The sequence below is a fragment of the Lagopus leucura genome, unplaced genomic scaffold (genome assembly GCF_019238085.1).
Source record: "Lagopus leucura isolate 7727_CA_CO unplaced genomic scaffold, USGS_WTPT01 Super-Scaffold_100014, whole genome shotgun sequence".
In the NCBI taxonomy this organism is placed as follows: domain Eukaryota; kingdom Metazoa; phylum Chordata; class Aves; order Galliformes; family Phasianidae; genus Lagopus; species Lagopus leucura.
In genome coordinates, this window is record NW_024962268.1 from 13,727,378 (window position 1) to 13,749,863 (window position 22,486).

At 39.7% G+C, this 22,486-nt stretch overlaps 2 protein-coding genes across 2 annotated transcripts; both read right to left on the bottom strand.

Annotated features, from left to right (window-relative positions):
• Positions 1-272: 272 nt before the first annotated feature.
• Positions 273-9,657, bottom strand: FBXO4 (F-box protein 4). The gene is made up of 7 exons (XM_042875522.1): positions 9,487-9,657; positions 9,013-9,248; positions 6,211-6,431; positions 5,145-5,220; positions 4,498-4,676; positions 3,351-3,526; positions 273-1,437 (listed from the first exon to the last, which is right to left on the bottom strand). Exons 1-7 carry the CDS (start codon positions 9,655-9,657, stop codon positions 1,348-1,350), a joined length of 1,149 nt encoding a protein of 382 aa, XP_042731456.1. The 3' UTR covers positions 273-1,347.
• A 187-nt stretch (positions 9,658-9,844) lies between these two features.
• On the bottom strand, positions 9,845-12,813 carry CUNH5orf51 (chromosome unknown C5orf51 homolog). The gene is made up of 6 exons (XM_042875524.1): positions 12,720-12,813; positions 12,267-12,373; positions 11,760-11,906; positions 11,239-11,370; positions 10,918-11,032; positions 9,845-10,306 (listed from the first exon to the last, which is right to left on the bottom strand). The coding sequence occupies exons 1-6, from the start codon at positions 12,811-12,813 to the stop codon at positions 10,017-10,019; spliced, it is 885 nt and encodes a 294-aa protein (XP_042731458.1). The 3' UTR covers positions 9,845-10,016.
• Positions 12,814-22,486: the final 9,673 nt, after the last annotated feature.

A 22,486-nucleotide genomic window follows, 5' to 3' on the forward strand; every position in this document is an offset into this window, starting at 1 on the left:
AAACACATACCAGATAAAGGTAGTTATAGTTGTACTTACACCATGTAGCCATTTATCTATCTAGGCACTAAAAAGTTTTTCAAGACGACTGCATTTCTATGGAGAAAGGTAAAGAAAATAAACTACAAACAAAACAGAACAAATACATTCATAGGCAAAAAAAAAGCTAAGGGAAGTCTCTGAATATTCATTCAACAATTAAAAAAAAGTCTCCTTCTCTGGAGATGTTCAAGACCTGCCTGGATGCTGACCTGTGCAACCTGGTGTAGGGAACCTGCTTTGGCAGGGGGTTGGACTCGATGATCTCTGGAGCTCCTTTCCAACCCCTACAATTCTGTGACTCTGTGAAAAATTGTTTAAAAGGTGGAAGACCAGAAGCAGAACTATCTCAAAAGACAACAATACAAAAAAACTACCATTCCAGATCTGAAGTGCTGTTTCCCTTTTTACAAAAATATTTGCAACTGTGTAGAAAATTTTAAGTCAAATATTTCACATCTGCAAATAGCAACAATTATTTGAGTAACTGACAGGTCCTTGAGCACTGAAAGATTATTCATTCCACTTAATATTCATTCATGGCAACATGTATGTCAGTTTAAACTAATTTATCTGCAGCAGAATGTTGAAGATGCTTAAGTGTTTTGTGGTGTACTGGCAAATAAGATGACAAACAAGAAACATGTGACTGACAGAAGGGATTTTACTTGTCCATTTCTGCAAATTCTGATAATTCTCCCCTAAGCACTATTTCTTATCACAGAGTTAATTACTTCAGGGGAAGGAAAAAAAAGGAGAGAAATATATTATTCTGAAAAATATACTATTTATCTGTTAACCTACAAAAGATGAGCCAAGAGCAAGATAACAATGTAGTGTATTTTCTTTGGTCAGACAACTGTCACTGCTGAGCTCTCTCTGAATTTATATTAACTAAATAAAATAACTAAAGGCGAGATATGTGCAATGCGACTACGCTGATAAATTAACCTAGTGTTTGGTATATTTACAGAAAAGATTAGATTATCAGATATTCCTAGGAAAGATTGCACTCTGAAGGCCCTAGATTCAAAGAAGAAACTAACACAAAAACAAAACAAAACAAAACAAAAACACAACCAAACACCCAGATACCTTTATGAAGCCAATTCTTCATCAGCTGCAGGAACCCAAGAACCCTTACTTGTTCTTCTAATTAACAATGTTAATTTTTTTATGTGCATTGAAATATACGCTAGAATTTGGTTTAAATCTTCTTTCTGATATTTCTGACTCAGGATGACATTCCCATTTCGTGCGAATTTTAAAACACAGAAGTCTCTACACAGTAAAACAAAATAAGTTCAACTATTGTGCATTTTTACAATCCGCTTCCTCCAAGAGCCATTCAATTCCACTTAGCAATCCACTTAAAGTTGCAGCTACAGTGTCCTGCACCTGTAAAAATAAGAATATTTTTTAAATCTCATATATTACAGTTAACAGGCAATGTAATCATATTTTAGCTGCACTCCATGTTTATCTTTAGAGTCAGAAATCTATCAAATTTACATTTTTACCACTCACTTCCAAACCCTTAGCACAAGTTTCCTGAAAGCAAGGTGCAAAATGAAAACATTTTTTAAAGAATTAATTATGAGATTCATTAGAAAAGCCCTGCATTCTTGATATTCTGGTGAATTTAATTTCAATTACTTCAATCGCTACTTGAGAACATTTGATTTACGTTACAGATGAGAAGCTACTTGAAAATCCCTCTAAAAAAATGTCAACAAAATTCAATTACAATTCAAGACGTATTATTTCTTTTCGGATTTTGTAATGTATTATAAAGTGCCTATTACAGATGTTACACTGAAAAGAAAAAGCTTCTGAAGATTTTTCTTAAAGAAAGCAAAGGAAACAAATTGGGATTTCTTTTCCTACACAACATTATCAGAAAACAAGTTACACGTAACTGAGCCATAATGATAAATATTCCACTTGGCAAGCATGAAATAATTGGTCCAGCACTTCAGGTAAAAAAAAAAAAAAGAAGAATTGATTTGTCAAGAACTCAAGGTTCAACAGAAGGACCAGTTCTGTTCAACATTTCTATCCGTGATTTAGATGCAGAAGTGAAATACATTCTCAGTAAGTTTGCTGTAATATCAGAAGGTGCTTTGACTCACTGAAAGCCTTGAAAAGAGATGCAGATACCTTGAACCTCCAGACAATAATCAACAGTGTGAAGTTCAACAAAAGAAATGCAGGGAACTGCTCTTGGGAGAGAGCAATGCCAGACATAGGCGCACATGGGAGTGGCTGGAAAGCGAGTCAGCAGGAAGGGATCTGGGCATGCTGGTGACAGCAGCTCAGCATGAGCCAGACAGCCAAATGGGCAAAACACATTGTTGAGGACACTGAACAGCACAGTCAGCCAGAAATGATGCTCCTGCTTCAGTTTTGGTGTGGCCTCACCTTGAATATTGTGTGCAGTTTAATAAAAAAAAGGATGTTAAAGTACTTCACTATGACAGGGCTGGAAGGTATGTCCTGTGAGAAGTTGCTGAAGACACCTGAGTTGTCCAGACTGGAGAAGAGAAGGTCAGGAGGTGACCTCATTGTAGTCTATAACTTTAGAGGAGGGGAAGTGGAGAGGGAGGTGCTGGACTCTGTTTCTGAGATGATAGGATGGGAAGGGCACAGATCTATGCCAGGTGAGGTTGACTGGGCATTAGGAAACGTTTATTCACCATGAGGGTGGTATTCACCATGAGGCTGGAACAGGCCTCTGGGAGGGGTGCCTGATGCCTGCACCTGCCAGTGTTTAAGAGGCATTTGGATAATGCCCTCATTAAAATATTATAACTTTTGGCTAGCTGAAGAGATCAGACAGTTGGACTAGATGGTCTCCAAAGATTCCTTTCAAATAAACCGACTAACCAAACTAGACTAAACAATTACATTCTCTCAATACATCATGCCAAACAAGTGATAATTAAGAGACTCATGAAAAACATCAGAGAAATCCATCCTATAGTTAAGGCTTTGGGCTGAGATTCAGAAAATTTAAATTCAAATTTAACTGAATTTTCCTTAATTCCTTCAAGACCAGCACTTCACACTTCTTTCCCGTTTTGGCTCCATCTGAAGCTTCTTGTGTGGACACCTGGCCAAACCACCTTTATGGTCAGCTTGGCTAATGCTTATCTTACAGGACCAGATACACTAAATTCTTCATTTAGGTGGAGTGGTTATATAGTATTGTTGAAAGCTGTACACTTTCTTATATAGGTACAGTTCAGGAACTATAATGATCTTACATTACGTTTGAGCCATCTAGAAACAGAAGATTTAAAAGCAAGTACCATCCAGGGTCGAGGTAGCAGATTTAGTTGCAGCTGATGTGCCATATGAACACAAGGAATCCTTTCCACACCAAAATGAGAGACACAAGACAGAACTAGCAGAGGTCTGTTAGGAGGCCCAAGGGCTGGATCAATCATAGCCAAAATATGAGCCAGTTCCTCCTCACGATCATGCTCTAGGAAACAATTTTTAATAAATACATGAATATTAAATACATGTAAACCTCAAGGAGAACATTCATACATATTAATTTTCAATTGTTTTTATTTTATTTATATATTTTTTCAAGTATATAAAACAATTTTCAGGTATGTAAAATATAATTCCCAAATGCGTATTAATTTTCAGACACCTAAGGTCTCAGAGTTGAGGAAAGAGGACTGGAAGAAAGAGAGGCAAATTATCCAGTTTGCTACTCTCAAGGCTAGATCATCTGTCTTTACACCAAACTTAGGTGTTATTTAAAGAGCTCTATAAATTACACATACTGCTTAATCAAGTCCTTAACATCACAGTGTTTTCCAGGTACCCCGCAGAGTCCAAGACTACAACAAGCCACTGAGAAATACTGACACACTATACATACAGTCTGCAGCCTCAGTATACCTCTTATTTCCTGAATTAACACTTTTCATCCATTTAAAGCTGATGTATGTAAAGACAATTAACATGATGCTTGTTTGGACTCGTCTTACTATATGACCATCCTGGTCTGGATTAATTGCATCTTACACTGCAGTCTTTCTGGTGAAGGCTCTGTTTCCAGACTGTTCCATCACTACTATCATTCCAGGTTTTCCTCCTTCCTAACCCCCAAGGTTTTTTGTTTTATTTCTGTTTAGTTTGTGTATGTGTGTGTGTATATATATTTAAATTCAAATCATTTACCAGATATAGCTTAAATAACTGCCTTACCAATGTTAATTATAACCAAATCCAGGGGACATAACCCCTCACAGGAAAATAATGGAAAGTGTTTAGGATAGGTAACCTCTGAGTAAGACCTGAAGAAACAGCACTAAAGTGAAGCAATCTGAACATGGATTTTCATGTATTTCATTCTTTTCACAGATCGTTACAACATTCCAACCATCCGTAAAATACCATTCACAAAATATTAAAACAAAAAAGAGAGAAGTTCCTTACTTTTATGAGCTTCTGCATTAGCAACATAAATGAATCCATCAACTACTTCGCACACCCTTTTAACTTGAGCTATTACGTTGTACTGCACAGCTTGTTGATTCCCTGCAGTGCTGTTCTGCTGGTAGAACATCTTATTCACAACAGAAGCTTGTTCTTCTCTCGCTCTCTTCCTTTCCACACTACAAGATATTAAAATATTTCAGTAGTCAGGTTAATTAAGTAGAGAATGCAAAACAAAATCTAGGCAGCATAGTAAAGTAGAAGGAAAATATTCTAAGCCACCAAAAATTTTCATTCCCCACCCATTTTTTCTACTGTATGTTTATAGATGACAAGCGATTTGTGAGATGCATATGAAAATATACCCGAAAACACAAACTAGCATATGTTTATTGTCTTTTAAGGTATCAAGAGGGACAGGAGGACCTGTTATGTGTAACAAATACGTACGATAAATATATAAAATTAGGGAAATAAGTTTATTACTTCCATATGAAAATGTAGCAGTTGAAGAAGGGAAGAGAAAGAGTGAAGATATGTATTGAAGTTTCAGTTTATAAGGAGTCACATTAAAAAAAAACCAAAACAAACATGAGAAGTATGAAACAACTGAAAAATTGTGCTTGTCTGTGGAGAAGTAATCTTACCTGGTGGTTGAGTACAACGTCACAATGTTGAATTTTTGATTATTATTCATCTGAAAACTGACTCCTGATCCAATTCCTACAGGAAAGAAAGCATAAAAACACTTTGTCATCGAATACAATTAAGTTCCAGGTTGAAAAATGCAGTGGTGCGGTAAAATGGATACATACAAACATGCTGCTGCTAGGGGTAGTTTGCATACATTATTTCATGATGAAATTTTACACCTGCTCTAAATTGGCCACACAGACAGTTAATTTAACTAAAATAAGCAGCATTAGAAGAAAACAAGAAGGTATTTCCATACATTTAACATTTAGGGTCGAACCTAGAAAGCTAAGAGAGGAGTTAGACTTGTGTCTGTCACCCTAAACTAGCACAGAAAAGTTTCTGGACTATTTACAACAAATTGAATTGAAAATGAGAGAAAAAAGGTAACTAAGAAGTTCTATTTTCACACCATATTTTCACACCTCTTACAGTGATAATGTAATCATTCCAACTGTGCTGCGTTTAAATAAAGGAAATAAAGTTTTTGTGAGGTCTGGACGTAAGTGAAATTACAGACGTTAAAAAGAAAGTTTTTAAACTTTGTCAAAATTCCTTTTCATGGTCCTACAACTCTGGAGTTTACACTGTTTGACACTGGGTGACTGAATCACATACATGATCAGTCTTGAATTCCTGCATAAAAAACACAAACCTAGTTTTTAACCACTTAACTGCAAGCAAGATCTAAAGGAAAATTTCTATTACCACAGCAATTCTGACATGGAAATTAGGATCAAAATAGAAAAAAAATAACAAAATCTTGATACCCTTGATTTTTCTTTAATGAAATCATTAAATTTACTGCAGCAACAATCTTATTCTAATGCTTATTGTATTTATCCTTTTGAATAAATACATGCAGAGAGTTTTTTGTTTTTTTTTTTTTTTTAATCAGTATGCTTTTGAGTCTCAAGGGGAGCATTAAAAAAAAAATCTTTTTCCATTTCTCCCCTGCTTTTTGTTATATCTGTTCATAAAATTAAAATTAATACAAACAATAACCATCACTATCGTTACCATGAATTCGTCTTTGAGGTAAGCCAGCCACTAGCAGGATTTCTGGGCACGTCATCATCTTTTGTACTAAAGAGTCATCCAGCTCTTCCAAACCCGGCCCAAACATAGCAAAGCGAGGTTCTGACTGAGTGACCAGCGATTGCAAAAAGGAAGCAACTGCACCATAGCGGGGGCGGCTTGATTTCAAACTTCTTCTGGTCTGGGGACAGCTTTTTTTATATCTGTGTTAAAATAGATGCAACTAGAAATTAAACACTGTATAACCAAGATGTTATAATTGCAATATAATCAAAAGAGTAAGGCAAAAGCAAACAAGGATCGCAAAAGAGAATAAGTGGAAGAGCTTACCCTTGGGTTGAGCTCACTAGAAGATACCAAAAGAGGAGGATCTCCAGAAGAGATCCTTCCCCTGTGGTAGCCAGCTCTTCAATAGGTCTAGGAGGGGTGCAGCCTGGCTCCACCCCTTCCGGCAGCACAGGTGAATTGCCTTCAGCTGTGCTCCTCTGGCTGACTCAAGGCTCACCTCAGGTGATTAATCAGAGGTTCAGGCCGTGACTCAGCAGTTCCCATACAAACACAAAATACAAAAGTGGTATTAATCAATAAACATTTATTTAGGTCCCACACTTCTCATGCTTTGTTACTGCTATAACTCAAGCAAAGGGTGAAAATGCACCGGTGAAAGTTCCAAACTGATGATTTCAGATATCACCATAAAGCAGGCAAAAGCATCAGTTCATCCAGATTCCAAACACCGACTTTTCAAACCTTTAATATAAATCTTATTGTTTATTAAAAAAAAAAAAAAAAAGGAAAATTAGAAACTCCAACACTGTGCATACAGCACTGTTAGGATAAGAGGTTGCATGGGGGCCTGGGCAGCCTGATCTAGCGGGTGGCAACTCTGCCTACTGTAGGGGTTAGAGCTAGACGGTTTTAAAGGTCCCTTCCAACCCAACCCATTTTGTGACACAATGGCAATCAGTGACAGATGGTTGCAAATATATGATGTTCTTAAGTATTCAGACCTAAGAACATTTAAATCCTATGTTCAAAATGAGAAATATGTTTTACTTCACATTCAGAGTACCTCTTTCCCATCCAAAGTGAGGATGCAGGGCAAAAAGACTGTAGAGTCTTAGTGCACTTCTTCATGAAGCAAGTTTCATGAAATCATCTTGGGAAAAAGTAACTGCAAATGAAAAACTTTTACTGCAAAGTAACTGAAGTTTAAAAAACCACAGCTGAATAATCTGTCACAGAGTTTTTGTTCAGTCATCCAAACACACTATAGAGGTTTCTGTGATTTTAAACTACACTACTTCTAATCACAGACTTTATCTTTTAGCCAGTAATCAACAGAACTAAAACAGTACTGCTTGTTATTCCATGCACTCTCAATATTTACTTTTTTTTTTTCCACCTAAGTCTTGAAAATAAAATACAAAAAGCATAAGAATCTAGAATGGCTTGAATTAGAAGAGACCTCAAGGACCAACCAGTTCCAACCCTGCCACCATAGGAAGGATCACCATCCATTAGATCAGGTTGCTCAGAGCCCCACCTAACCTGGCCTTGAACAGCTCCAGGAATGGGACATCCACAGCTTCTCTGTTCAACCTGTGCCTCACCATCCTCTAGTGTAATCCTCCCCTCTTGTAAACGCTCTTCAAGTACTGCCACAGCCTTCTCCTCTCCAGGCTGAACAAGCTGAACTCCCTCAGCCTTTTTTCACAGGAGAGGTGCTCCAGCTCTCCAGTCATCTTCCCAGCTCTCCTGTGGATTTGGTCCAACAGTTCCACATCTTTCTTGTGCTGGGGCCGCCAGGCCTGGATGCAGTACTGCAAGTGGAGCCTTACAAGGGGAGAACAGAGGGGGACAATCATCTCCCTCTTCCCTCTGACCACACCTCTTCTGTTGCAGCGCAGGATTCTGTTGGCCAACTAGGCCACAAGTGCACAGTGCTGCCTCGTGTTCAGCTTTCCATCCACCAGAACCTGAAGACTATGTCCACAGGGGTGCTCTCAATGAGTTCCATCTCCAGCTTGTGGATAAACATATACCTGGGACTGCCCTAACCAAAATGCAGTACTACACACTTGGCCTCGTTGAACCTTGTTAGGTTCTCATGGTCCCACTTTTCAAGCTTGTTCAGGTCCCTTTGGATAACATCACCCCCTTTTGACTGTATCAAACGCACGCTCAGCTTGGTGTCATCATCAAACTTGCTAAGAGTAGACTCAGTCCCACTGTCTGTGTCACTGGTAAAGATGTTGAATAGCACTGGTCCCAAGATGGACCCATGGGGGATAGCACTTGTGAACAGCCTCTATAGTCACGACCACAACGCCCTGGCTGTGACCTTCCAAACAGTTATCCACAGAATAGTCCAATCTCTGGCTTGAAGAAATCCATCTCTCTAATTCAGAGATAAGGAATAATCATTAGTTTTGCTGTATTTGAAATACTTTTTAGTACTTTTATTAAGAGTGTACTTTTCCATTGTACTTAAGAACATTTTCATCAACATCACCAGGATTTGCAGCTTCTCCTGTTTTCCTGTGGTATAGTTTACAAAAACCTCTGCTTTCTCAAAGCATCTTACATCCTGCTGAATTCCAAACTGACCAAACTGTCATACAACAGGAAATCAGATTTCCAAAAGAGGCAATGGGTTTAACAACCATCAACATTTATTCAGTATCATCTTACCACACAATCTTTCTACTGTAAATATAAAACCTGTCTGTGGGCTGCTGTGCAGGGCTTGTGAATTGTATCAGAGAACAGAGAACTACTTACGCTGCCATATAATCATACAGGGCTTCATCGCTGACTTGTGAAAAGGCTTTATTAAAAATTTCTGCAGCTGGGAGAGATTTCCAATCAACAGATGTCCAAATCGGGAGATCCCGCAGGAGAAAATTCCTCCACAGCAGGGGGTCCTGCACAGCCACCCTCCAGTAACAACTCGTGCACCCCAAGCGGCACAGGTCTTGGGGAGAGAGGAAGGACATGATATACAGCTGCACGTCGATCTGCAAACAACCACAGCAGGGGGTTAGCGCTCCGGGAGCCCGACAAACCGAGCGGCGCAGAGGGAGAGTAGGACACGGGTGCCGCGCATCATGGTGCGTTATCCCTGCTGCCCGATGCGGAAGGCCTAGAGACCGCGGAGTCCTTCCCTTGCTGCAGCGAGGAATTTGGGTTATTCACGCACACCGCGCCCTTACGCGGTCCCGCGCAGCGCCGGAGAAGAAGGAGAGTCTCGCTCACCGGCAGTGCCTGCAGGGCGCTCACTTCCTCCGCCGCCTCCTCGGCGCCGTCTGCGGAGCCCGGCTCGGCGGCCGCCGCACCCCGCTCCCGGCTGCCCCGCACCCAGCGCTCCCGCAGCCCGCGCAGGCGGCCGCGCACCGCCGCCTCCAGCCCGCCGCGCTCCGCCGCCATACCCCCGCGCTCCGCCGCCAGCCGCACCGCGGCCGGAGGCGGCGCCCGCCCGGGGCACGGAGGAGGACACGCCACCGCCGCGGCCAGCGTGGAGTTTGCGCCGTCAGCAGGCCCGCGAGGAACGTCACCCGCGATTCGATGGAGCTCTTGAACGGTGACGCGTTCCAGAAGCACTACCGCACAGCACTTTGGACCGCCGTGCCGCGCGTTCTTTGAACTCGCGCTTTAATGCAACTGAGTATACATTCTGTACGAGCAGGCAGGCTCGAGGCCCAGCAGGTCCCAGCCTGGAGCAGACAGTCATCCTATGAGCGCTCATCACACAGCAAGCAGCTTCCAGCAGAGCAACAGCAACAATTCTAGCTGTGGGTTTTCCTGAGGTAACACAGCATCTGGTTTGCACTTGTTGTGTTCCATCCTTGGTCTTTTAAAGGTCCCTCACACACAGCAATGTACTTTGTTAACATGGTTTTGCCCAGCTCTCGGAAATCCACCAGTGCACCCTGTGATCTGCAGCCCAGCTCACTGCCAGACACTGAGTTCATCATCTTGAGGTTCTCCTGCTTTCCCTCTCTACAGTATTTCAGTCCCCAGTAGCACATTTCTCCACTGTACATCATGGCCAGTAAGTGCGTGTCACTAAATATACCTGCAAAACACAATTTAGATCAGGTATTTCATTCTTCTCTTGTAAACAAATATACAGTTTGTTACTTTTTTCTAGTAACACAGTAATCAATGCTGACAAAGGCAACATAAGCCTATTTGAGAGGTAGACTAAAGCACACATTTCTACAATTGTATGACTGAAGCTCCCCAAAAGAGAATGTGGATTACGGTCTTGCTCATTACTTCACCCACTTCGCCCTTTCATAATTTTTAAATATTTAAGATGGGCATATAAATACTCTGCTAATTGTGTTTGCCTATTTATCCTAGAGAAGTTCCGTATTTCTTTAAATGCTGGTACGGTGAGGTATATTCATATTAGAGTACTTACGAGCCTTCCAAGTCCAGCAAAAAGATGCTATTTGAGCATTAACATTTGAACATTTTAAGCAGTAGCAGTACTTCTGCCTACTTCTCTCATATCTGTTTGGTTGTTTGTTTTTTTGTTTGTTTGTTTGCTGCTTTTGTTCTAAAAAGTGACAGTCTTTGAATGCAAATGAAATTAAAAAAAACAAACATAATAGAGATTTCATAAAGTGGAGCAGTTACAGGTGTGTGCTGTATTTTTTATTTATTTTTTTATTTTTTTACCTTCACTGAGTAGTCTAGCTGTGTCTTTATCTTGAAGTGAGACATCTCCATCTAAATGAAGAGGGCATCTAAAGCTAAGCATCTTCATCAGGTAATGAACTCCATCATTAAGACACTGAATATAGTTTAAAAGAAAAGGAAAAAAATTAGATAAATTCTCATTAATTTAATGATAGCCAGAAATACTTCCAGATACAAATTTCCTCAGTCTTATTTAAAAGGAGGAAAAAAAAAAAAAAAGTTTTAAAAGAGAAAAGTCATGCTTTTAACTGTACTTACATGCACTCATACCCTCAGAGCACTTCACAAAATCTCCTTTACCTTTTTAAATAAAGCAACGTTTCCTCTCATCCATTCGCTCCTTTCTTTTGCTCTATGGCAATACATGTAAAACAGGGCTCCTTTTCTCCAGTAAAGACATTCTACCAAGTCTGTACTAAGGACGTTGACAGGCTGAAATAAAATCCAGCAAACTGTGATAAGCCAAAAAATAAGCCATCTGAGCTATCACATACATACTCACGCATGCATATATGTTAAACGTCCCTCTTTAAAGGCTGTGCTTAACAACAGTGCTCAGTCATATGTCCAGTACTTTGCATTTATGTTGTCAAAAGTGTCTGGAATCAGGAAATGTTAGTAAGGAAAATTCTCTGCACACAAGTTACTTGAAAAATTATTTTCAGGAATCATTATTTAAATACAGCTAAAACGTATTTGTGTTGGAAAAAATTTAAGATCATTGGGGAAAAAAAAACAAACAAGTGCTACTACCCAAATCAGATTTTTGATTTTTAAGTAATAAATAGTTAATTCTCTGGATGAATAATGTTAGTACTCACTTCTTCATTTACGCTGCATTCCCTCACTAAGTCTTCTGGGTCTGAAAGAATACAGATAAGTTCTTTAACTTTTTGTAATGAAGATTCCCCTGCAAAATCTTCATCCACAAGCTGGCTTTCCTCACAATAGGTAATGTCTAGGACAGCCTATGGAAGCAAGAAGATACACAATGTGAAAATAACACCAGCAAACTAATCAGATGGTAGTCTGCTGTAACAAGCGCACACTTGTGACAGTTTGTAAAGGATTACAATTTTAAAGTAATCCTTAATTTTAAAAAGTTACAAGTTAAAAGTATGGTTGTTTGCAGTTGAGGTAACTCTTCATGTCTCTTTATGTCCTACATGTCAATTCTTAACTCATCTCCCAAACCAAATAAAAGCAGACTGGCATTTTATGTGTTCTGTGTTACCACACATGCTAGGTGACACAGATCAGTTCCTGCTGTACCCTACCCTTCTCCCACACACCAAAAGCAGGCAGTTAACGTGCTTCGTATGCACTACCTGTGTATAAAGCTGTAGAATCGTGGAATGATGTGCTTTCTCTTTCCCTTCTTTACAGAGGTCCTTCAGTCTCTCCAGAGCAGCAGAGCCCTTTGCTAAGAAGATACCTGAAGAAGAACACAGTGCCCCCTTAGCAGGGTCAGCCCTCGTGATGCGTGCAGCGGCAGACAACGCGCAGCTCTCTAGGAGGCTCTGCGCTGCTCGCCCTGCCGTCACCGACCGGAGGGTCCCGCGGGCAGCACCACACACCGCACGGGCACAGCGGCCGCCTCGGTGCCACACAGGGGCGGGCTTCAGCCTCACCACCCGCTCAACAAAGCGGCCTCAACGTTCCGCGGACCGCGGTCTCGCCCCGGGCCCTGACTCCTTATTGGCGGGAGGGCGGTGCCCTCAGCGGCTCGCCGGGGACGAGGGAAACGGCCTCCCTCTCCACTCCCTACGGCCGCCCCTCACCATCGCCGCCCGCTCCCCTCGGCGCCGCCAGCCGCCGGCCCAGCGCCTCCAGCCGCGGCCCCAGCGCGGACACCGCGTTCCCCGCCTCGGCCATCCCCCGCCGCCCGCGCTCGTCACCGCGCTCGGCACCGCCAGACGCTGAGGCTACGGGGCGCCGCCATAACCGCAGCGGCAGCGCCGTGCGCACGCGCAGCAGCTCCGGCGGACCGCGCCTTCTCTCGGGAGCTGCGGGGGATGGAGCCGCGGGGTGGCGCTACACCCTTTCCCGCCGTCAGTACGTCATGGCGGCGGCGCAGCGCTCGGGCTGTGGGGGTGTCGTTTCCGCCTGGCGATCTGCTTGCAAGCTGCGCGGTGCTCGTTCTGACAGTTATATAGCTCATCTCCCACTGCTGTACCTCCGAAGCATGGCTGCGCTTCGCCGCGGTGTCTGTAACAGAGCACCGCTTTTTGTGTACAGGCATGGATGCTTTTGCTGTTGCCTGAGTTATATGCCATACAGAAGTGCAGTCAAACAGATCAAACGCAATGCAAAAGCAAAACCAAAAGGAAAAAAATAATAATTTTGAGATTAGTGTTTTTGTGTATCCTGTTATTTAGTCCAGCACAGTCCACACCCAAATACATATTTTCATCTAAAGAACATCTGCCTTAATACTGAAAGTACTAAGGTAAATAACTGCATTAGAGGAGATAGGGCTTCATGCTTTAAATGAAATGCGGTAGTTTCCACACTGTCAGTTTTGGGACTGAGAAATGGCTGTGTGTTGGTAAGTTGCCTTCAGGTTCTTCAGATTGCTTCTTGCTTACTCCTGCTACGATTCTCATTTCAACATCCAGCTGTGACTTATGTTGCTCTCTTACTGACTTTTTTTGTTGGCAAATGAGCCTTTAATAGGGAAGGAGATATCATCTAATCTTTCAAGGTGTCACTTTTGGAGAAGCAAACAAACAAAATTAAAATGTCTGTGTGTTGACTTAATTGACAAAGGAAGCAGTATTGTTCCTCTGCCTGTACTCAAGCACTGCAGCTTATTCTACAAGTACCTGTTCCAAGACTGAAGGTATATGATTTTGTCCAAAAACTATTATCCAATGTTTCTTTAAATATGCTGTGGAATCTGGTTTTGACTTTTCTTGACAGTGGCTTGACTGAAAGAGATGATTCTGTTAATAGCAACCTGGCAAAACAGAAACTGCTACAAATTGAGAGAAGAAAAAATGCCTTCTCCAAGCTTTATTCCCTCTGGCAGGAAACCCCCAAGCTGTGTGTTGAACCTTATAGAGCTATGATGCTAGTATTCCCCATGCGCCTTGCAGAGCACTTTGTTCGAAGGACTGATAAAAGAACAGATGTCTGATTATTTGAGAGAACAATTATCTCAATGTGCTTTATGTTTTGGTTTTGCCTAGAACTTGTTTTAGATAAAAGCCCCTAGATAAAAGCCATTTAGACAAATGCTGGCAATCTTTGAAGACTGTGTCTTGATTTGGGGTTTTCTACTTCTTCCCCTTCTTTTCAGGGTTGGAAAATAGTAAACTTTAGTTTCTCCAAGTTTTCTACAAAGTTAGTTGCATCCTTTCTTTTCTTTTTTTTTTTTTTTTTTTTTTTTTTTTTTAATGTTCAAGAAAAATATTATTTCTAGGTGTCTCCCAACACAAATCTTAAAAAAAGCTTTTCTCTATAGAATTGTTTTAGGGAATTGTTATAGCGTGATAAAAGAAGTTTCAAGTAAATACATTTTTCCAGTATTTGTGATAATTTGCTTTCTAGTGCTTCCTAATTTGGAAGATACTGTTACTAGTAAGATGTTGGCTGTTTAAAAATGGGCTCTGTTCTTACATTGGTGGAAGCACAACCAAAAGCTTCACAGTATGTAAACAGTTGTGGCTCATGCCACATACATAAGTAATAATTACAGCTATCATTTTTGTCTCAGAAATTTGTAGTTCCAAAATATTCAGTAGGTTCTGTTCTCATTGGGTATGCATTTTTTCTCATATTTATTTGCCACAGTAAATTCTACTGCTTTTTTTTTTCCTTCCAAATCAGTACTAATACTCTTTAGTCCTTCTGAAATTTGTTTGTAAATGTGCATGCTGCTAGAGAAACACACTGGTTGTAACTGGTTACCAGTGAAGAATTATTTTTGTCCTGTGGTTTTCTGGCAATATTGGCTAACTATCCTGATAAATGTAATTGGGAAAGTGGGCTAGCCTGAGATCTTTGAATATCTGAAATCTATGAATATATCCGAACAACTATCTTGAATGTGTGTAATCTATGTTGCTTCAGAAGTGGTGACCTCTTTTATTTCTGGAAGCTAAAGAAATTAGAGATAACTATGTGGTTCCTCTGTATACTTAGTATTAACCCCACTAATTTTTAAAAAGAGGAACTGGAAAACCATGTAGTAAGAAAATGCTTGTTTTCATTTAAAAGTGCAGAAATATCCAAGTAAATAATTTGCACAGCAACGAATTTTACACTTTTATCATTACAAGCAGTCTCAAGAACTTCGAAGTTTTCCAGGCTGTGCAAATTTTCTTGAGCTATGACACATAAATTGGGTGATAAAGAAGTCATTTTGATTTTTGGTGAAAATATGTGTACTTTGATTGTATATTTTAGTAGTAACTAGTGATGAAGGTACCACTGAATGGTCTGTTTTGGTCACAAACTGACTTTTCTTCAAAATATCCCTTACCCAGCAATTCCTAGCAGTTTAAAAGTCCATGGTCAAAATTTGGCTTTGAAATGAACAGCAAATACATTAAAACAGATATACTGATTTCAGTTTAGAGCAGCATACTTTAAGTTCTGTAGTATCTGGGAAAGTTTATAGTGCAGTAACTTGTAGGTATCAGAGAGTGACAGTAAATTACTATGATTTCCATGAGTAGTTAGCATTCATGTGCCTCTCCAGAATCAATATATTTCAGATCCATTGAAATAAGTACCCAGTTTTACCACAAATAATATGTCAGATTTTTGTAATATTTGTAAGGTAATTTGTAAGCTGTCTCTGATTTAAATGTAATAATAATAACTGAGAAAAATATGAGTTGATTTAGTAAAGACTGGATAGGCTATGAGCTTCTAATAGAAACTGTACTTGATTTCTGATTAATTAAAGTTAATTAAAGTTTGGTGTATATTTGTAAAGTGTTGGGTAGGAATGGCAAAGTTTCATGACGAAATCAATGAGAAATGACTCACCTTTGGGCTTTGATTAATTAATTAATTTCAATTAAAAAGATTACACACTTCTAAAATGTGCAAAAACAGTAATAACCTAAATTAAAGGCAAATACAATTGCACTGTTTTAGTGTGAGTTCAGAATTTGTGTGTGCAGTGGGAATTAGGCTAGTTTATCTGCCTTATGAAGGACAATATTCTGGTAAGTTGTATCTCTAACAACTGATGTGGGTTTAAATAATAAAGGTTTGCTCAAAATATGTTACTTTAGTTCAGTCTTGGATCGTTTTGCACCATCTGATGACCTTTAGTGAGTAAAGAGGCAAGTGGATGTGTCAGTTTCTCAATCTGTTTTTCAGGTCATATAGACAAAGCTGCCTCGGTCAAGATTGTATTGTTGCAGTCGGTCTTAGATGTTGGAATTCCAACTCTGCTAGCTGAAGGTGTATACATTTTGCTTGCATAAATAGTTGAGAGAAACTGATTTTATGGAAGAGCATTGTATGCATAGAATAGTATAATAGTCCTTTGCATGTCTTTCATCCCTGTTTGAAAAAAATAGTTCTACTCTTTAAAATAAGTGAAAATATTTTGCATTATGCACAGAAACTATTATGTGTAGTTATAGTATGTGAGCTTCATGACTTTCCTGTATCTAATATCTGTAAGAAAGATGGTCAGTATCATGGTATCACTTTTCAAATGCCTCTCTGAATAACAGAGAGACATACTCTTCCTCATTAGAATTACTGCAGAAGGTGTGGAAAACTGGAATTCAATCCGAACAGTGCTAAGAAAATAGTTATCAGAGCTTTCCTTCATCCTTGTGGAATTAAATTCTGTGAAAATGATTTCTTGAGTTCAGCGTCACAGTGTCACCATGTCATGTAAACTATTAAGGAAGCATTAAATTAAGTCGGTCAACTTAATAAGGCTATGTGTTCATTCTAAAATACATTTAAGTCAGCATATTTGATATTTATGATGCCAAATGTGAAATCGGGTACTTTGTTCAACAGATGCGAAATATATTAATTCTGGAGATGCATGTGAACTCTAGGTGGCTATGTTTTTGTTTCTCCAAACTTGCATGACTGTTTTCTGTTTTACTTGCTTCTAGTATGTTCATATTTCAGATAGTGTTTTGATGAAATAAAAACAATCTTCATTGTTATAACAAGGTCATCTGCATGTGGGCAACATGGTACCTGCTTGGCATTTATGCATGTTCAGAAAATATAAGATGATTTAGCAGTGATTACTGGTTATTAGAAAGTGGCATGTGCTGAACTTTGAAGTTGGAACTGCTTTATGACTATGGAGAGGAAAGGAACCTGGGGGTGTTGGTTGATGCTCAGCTGAACATGAGCCGACAGTGTGCCCAGGTGGCCAAGAGGGCCAACGGCATCCTGGCCTGCATTAGAAATAGTGTGGCCAGCAGGAGCAGGGAGGTGATCATCCCCCTGTACTCAGCACTGGTGAGGCTGCACCTCAAGTACTGTGTTCAGTTTTGGGCTCCTCACTACAGGAAAGATATTGAGGCCTTGGAATGTGTCCAGAGAAGGGCAATGAAGCTAAACTCTTATGAGGAGCGGCTGAGGGAGTTGGGATTGTTCAGTCTGGAGAAGAGGAGGCTCAGGGGAGACCTCATTGCACTCTGCAACTTACTGAAGGGAGGCTGTGATGAGGAGGGGTTTGGCCTCTTCTCCCAGGCAACAAACAGGGGAAATGGCCACAGGTTGTACCAGAGGAAGTTTAGGTTAGACATGAGGAAGATCTTTTTCTCTCAGAGTGGTCAGGCACTGGAATGGCTGCCCAGGGAGGTGGTGGAGTCGCCATCCCTGGCAGTGTTCAAGAGGCGTCTGGATGACGTGCTGCATGATATGGTTGAGTGCTTGTGGTAGCAATGATAATGGGAGGGTGGTTGGAATAGATGATCTTGTAGGTCCTTTCCAACCTTGTGATTCTATGATTCTGTGATTCTATGATTTTTCTAAAATCATCTTCCTGGAAACGGGGTATATTAGAGCCTGACATAGCGATGCTGCTAGAGAGTTTAAGTACCTTTTGAACAGCAAATGTAAAGTGTACAATAATCTGTAATGCAGTGAAGCAGTTTATTGGCAACAGGCGAGGAAACCTGGATTTTTCTATTTTATGGTTAATGGTCAAAGAACTTTGTGTACTGTGAACAGCTTTGTCACTCTTTTGCCTGGCACATGTAATTTATGGGTTCCTGTAAGTGTTGGTTTGGGAGAACTTGCTTACAGTAAACATCACCTCAGTCTCCAAATGTTACAGATTACTGTGTCTGTAATTTAGTATATTATTTCATAGTTGACTTTTACCTAAGACAGAAATAACGTCATTTGATCAGAAAAAGACCTTACCTGCACGTTCCTAGAACTTAATTGCATTAATTTCAGAGTTGCAAAATGGTTTGGTGCATGAAGTTGGATTGTTTATCCGGCTGAATACTGTCTTTTTTTTTTTTTTTTTTTTTTTTTTTTGTATGCTGACTGAGTACCAAGCTGATATGGGTGGCTATAATCTGCATGGCAACCTAGACATTTTTCCCCCGGTTTGAAACAGTAAGTTCTTGAGACTGTAATGTGTAACTTACCTTAGAGAACTTTCACCTAACTTGTAGTAAAGTTTTTTTTTTACATCATACAGAGTTTTTTGTTCTTAATTTCCTTGGATCAAAGCAAATTAATTCTACTAAGGGGATTTTGTATTAATCTGTGTGGCAGTATAATAGCTGAGAGTCGAGCAAATTAGTTGGCAGTTTAGGGAATCTGTGAATTTGGGAATATGAGAATCTGAGACACTTTCGCCATTAGTAATTAGTTTCAGTGCAGTCCATGAGGTCACTGTGGTTACTTAAATATCTCTGTACTAAATTTGCTGCAGATGTAGTTCCTAATTGAGGCCTGCTAGTTTTAAGTGAGGATGTCCATGGTATCTGGAGGAATATAAATGTCAAACTGCGTGCCCTGTTTGAGAGTTCAGTGGGATGTAACAGGGCATCTCTACAGTGCTCAATCTATTCTGGGATTTAACTGGGCATGTTTCATGGTACTGATGATCTTAAATGACTGTATTTGCTAAAGCTGCACAAAGTTCCCAAAACAGAGTGGTGACTTCCTGTGAACTGTTAGAATATGCTTTCAAACTGGCCCCTGGAAAAAAAAAAAAAATTCTGGATCTCTGAAGAGCTGTTTGGAGCTGGTGAAATTGTGAACAAAAGGTCCAAGAGCTTCACAATAAAAAGATGTATGTTCATTAATGCAGGGAACTCAGTTGCGATGTAGGCTTAACAGCCATCTGGCACAAATGTGCACATTTGTAGAGCCAGATAAAAATGTTGTGTTTTACCAAAATCAAGAGAGCTAAAGGAAATCTTCAAATTCTGAGACTAACCAGTACTTCCAAAAATTGGATAAATTAATATTTCTTTTTAAATCACCTTGTAACGAATATAATAAAAAAATCAGATTTTGTCCTGTATCTTGTGGGATAGGGAATCTATAGGGAATCTACAGGGATCCTGCTTTGGCAGGGGGGTTGGACTCAATGATCTCTGGAGGTCCCTTCCAACCCCTACAATTCTGTGATTCTGTGATTATGTGAAATCTTAGCTGCGTAAGTAATTCTTCTGTTCATTTGATTGAAACTGAAAAATGAAATGTGAAACAAAATGACTGTTGCATTTTCCTAATGAACATGTAGGCTTCAGATCCTGCTTCCAGTTGAGAATACTGACCCAGTATTGATGGACTGGCCACTGCAGAAGGAAGTTCTGAACTCAAGACAGTTTTTTCTTCAGCAGCTGAATTGAGCAAAGCAATTCAGATAAGAATTGATTGGCACCCAGTTTTCCCAGTGCAGGGAACTGTCTCCCTACAAACTGGATGATCAAATACATGGATTTGTATTGCATGTGTGGATCTGCATGCCAGACTCTTGTCACCAAGAACTAAGCACCACACCCATGAAATGGATGGCAAAGTCCAAGTTTCACCTGTAACTCATTTCCTCCTTGAAACTGGTAGACAAGGCTCATGCTTTTCTTCATTTCCAGCTCCAATATCTGTCTTACAGTCTCATTGTGCAGCACTAGCTGCAGTGAGTTATGGGATGTATGATTTGTTTACTGCATGCAATTTCTGCAGAAGTGGCTCTTTGTTACCACATTAATGTTTTGTATTTCTTTCTGTCAGTTACATTTCAAATACAAGGACAAAGATTTCTTCACTAGTAGTTTTTTAAAGACTGCCCGGAGCCTGCTTTAAAGTTGTGTTTGCTGATGAGGTTTGTTTGAACATACCCTGTGTAATGTTACATTGCAGAATCTAGAAAAGCCTGTTACAGCAGTACTAACCAACATGAACTGACATGCAGTGTGATGGATGCTCAGGATTCCTGTTTCCAGTTTGTTTCTGCAGCCCCTTGTGTTATGTTTATGTTTAATCTTCAAAAAGGGTAGATTGTAAAATAACCTCATTCTTGCAAAAGAAATCCTGACAAAAAGAAAGAGTAAGAGATTAGTAACATTTACTGAATTAGAATTTAAACCAGCTTCCAATTTACTAACATACATCACCTCCACAGATGATGTCTGCAAATATCTGCTGAATGGGCTTTTTTTTTTTTCTTCCTTCTCATTCCTCCAGTAAAGGAAAGATAAATCACTTTTCTCTTTTCCAGAGCTAGTAGCTATGCTATCTGTCACAGCTGAAGGTTATTACACTTAACTAATCCAGACAGTATGGATAACAGTTACTAAATATGTGTTATTATAACATGAATAGAGGTGCCAAGGATCATGTTGAATAAATTACTTTTGTGATATTTTTTTTTAAATTAAAAATTTCCTAACTGAAGTATTGTATAACTTTATAAATACCCTGGTTTTGAATGGAGTCTAGTATCTATAGTAGTCAGAAAGTTTGAAGTTTTCTGTTTTTAAGACTACCCAACATTGCAGCATGGAGCTGTGTCAGAGGAGGGTCCGGTCAGGGATTGAGAAAATATTCTTCACCACAGTGTGTTTGGGCACTGGAACAGACTCCCCTGGGCAGTGCTCATGGCCCCAAGCTGCTGTAGTTCAAGGAGCATTTGGATAGTGCTGCTAGTCGTAGGGTTTGGATTTTGGATGGTCTTGTGTGGGGTTGGGAGTTGGACTCAATCTTTGTGAGTCCCTTCCAAATTGAGATATTCTGTGATCCTATGACATGATGCATGATGTAGACACTCTACTGTTCTGTATCAGAAAGTATGGCATCTTGCCTAAACTATGAGTGTTATAATGGAAAATGGAGTAAATGGAGTAGTATGAAACAAACAAAGCCAACAGATCATGGTTTTTTTTTTTTTTTTGTTTGTTTGTTTGTTTGTTTGTTTGTTTTCCCATTTAGGTGGGGTTCTACTAAGTTTCTCAATTTAATAAAAATATTTATTAGCTTTCCATGGGCTGCTGTAGAAGTTATTCAGGGATAAATAACTGCTCTTGTGAAACAGCTGTTGATTCTTTTTCATTATGTAGCTTCAGGATCCCTTCATACTCTAATGTCCATTTTTATATCCTAGGCTCAAGAGAAATTGTTACCAAAGTCAGTTGGCAGGACTCCTCAAACTGATCAATAATTTTTTCTTCAGAAATCTTGATGCTGTGATTCTGACACTTGCTTTAATTTTTGTAAATCACTAGAATGTGGCTTTTTTGTTTTCCAGTTGAATTTTGCCCTTGGTATTTACATTATGTATGAACTTTCATTTGCCAACTCTATGCTGATTTTTAATGTTAGTTTTCACTAAATCTGAAAATACCCATTTTTCTTTGCTAAGACTGTTTTTTTCTTTGTAGTAACTTCCTTTCACTTGAACTTTGTGAATAAGTTGAACATTTATGTTCACGTGGTTAACTGAGGTGTTCAGTCATTCATGCAAGTGGTAGCCCTGCTGTCTTCCTCTAGGTAAATATATGTCCTGTGAATGCTCTGAGAGAATCTTAAAGTTTTGGAATAGTATTGCACAGGATCTTGTCATTTTTTCTTATTATCTAGGTCATCTATAAGTAAATGTTACAAAATTTGTTTAGAAATGAAGTTGTTCATCTCAGTTCTGGTTTTTCCTTATGTACAGACAAATAAAACAGTTTGCCTGTTTGCCAACATTACTGACATAGAGCCAAACAGGGATACTTCACTGCTGCCTGTGAGGTTTGTGTGTTAGCTGAATTGTAGCTGTATTGGCATTGCTGCAAGGATGGACCAGCACTGACCAAATGAGATGGACGTGCACAAACAATTCTGAGGGAGACCAGAAGCATTCTCAGGAGCTCGGCTTCTTTGTTGTAAATTAACCTGACAAAAGTTGAATACAGCAAGGCTGGTTAGTTGTGCTGCAGATGAGAACAGCAATGCAGGGAATGTAACTTAATGCAATGTCTACTCTGGGGGGTTTTCTCTTTTCCTGCATTTATAGTGCTTCTTGCATTTTCCTGTGAATCTTTGTTCCATTTGACAGCTTATTATATGAACTGTTCACTTAGGGGTATTTATAGAA

What these genes read in the sequence shown, in the direction of transcription:
- FBXO4 (XM_042875522.1), bottom strand. Translation starts at nt 9,657, where the DNA reads ATGGCGGCGGAGCGCGGCGGGCTGGAGGCGGCGGTGCGCGGCCGCCTG. An exon ending in GCGCCCTGCAGGCACTGCCG is followed by an intron (nt 9,249 to 9,486) that starts GTGAGCGAGACT and finishes GGTTGTTTGCAG; the next exon opens with ATCGACGTGCAGCTGTATAT. An exon ending in CTGTATGATTATATGGCAGC is followed by an intron (nt 6,432 to 9,012) that starts GTAAGTAGTTCT and finishes ATTTTAACACAG; the next exon opens with ATATAAAAAAAGCTGTCCCC.
- CUNH5orf51 (XM_042875524.1), bottom strand. Translation starts at nt 12,813, where the DNA reads ATGGCCGAGGCGGGGAACGCGGTGTCCGCGCTGGGGCCGCGGCTGGAG. An exon ending in TTCTACAGCTTTATACACAG is followed by an intron (nt 11,907 to 12,266) that starts GTAGTGCATACG and finishes TTGCTTCCATAG; the next exon opens with GCTGTCCTAGACATTACCTA. An exon ending in AATGCAGCGTAAATGAAGAA is followed by an intron (nt 11,371 to 11,759) that starts GTGAGTACTAAC and finishes ATTTTATTTCAG; the next exon opens with CCTGTCAACGTCCTTAGTAC.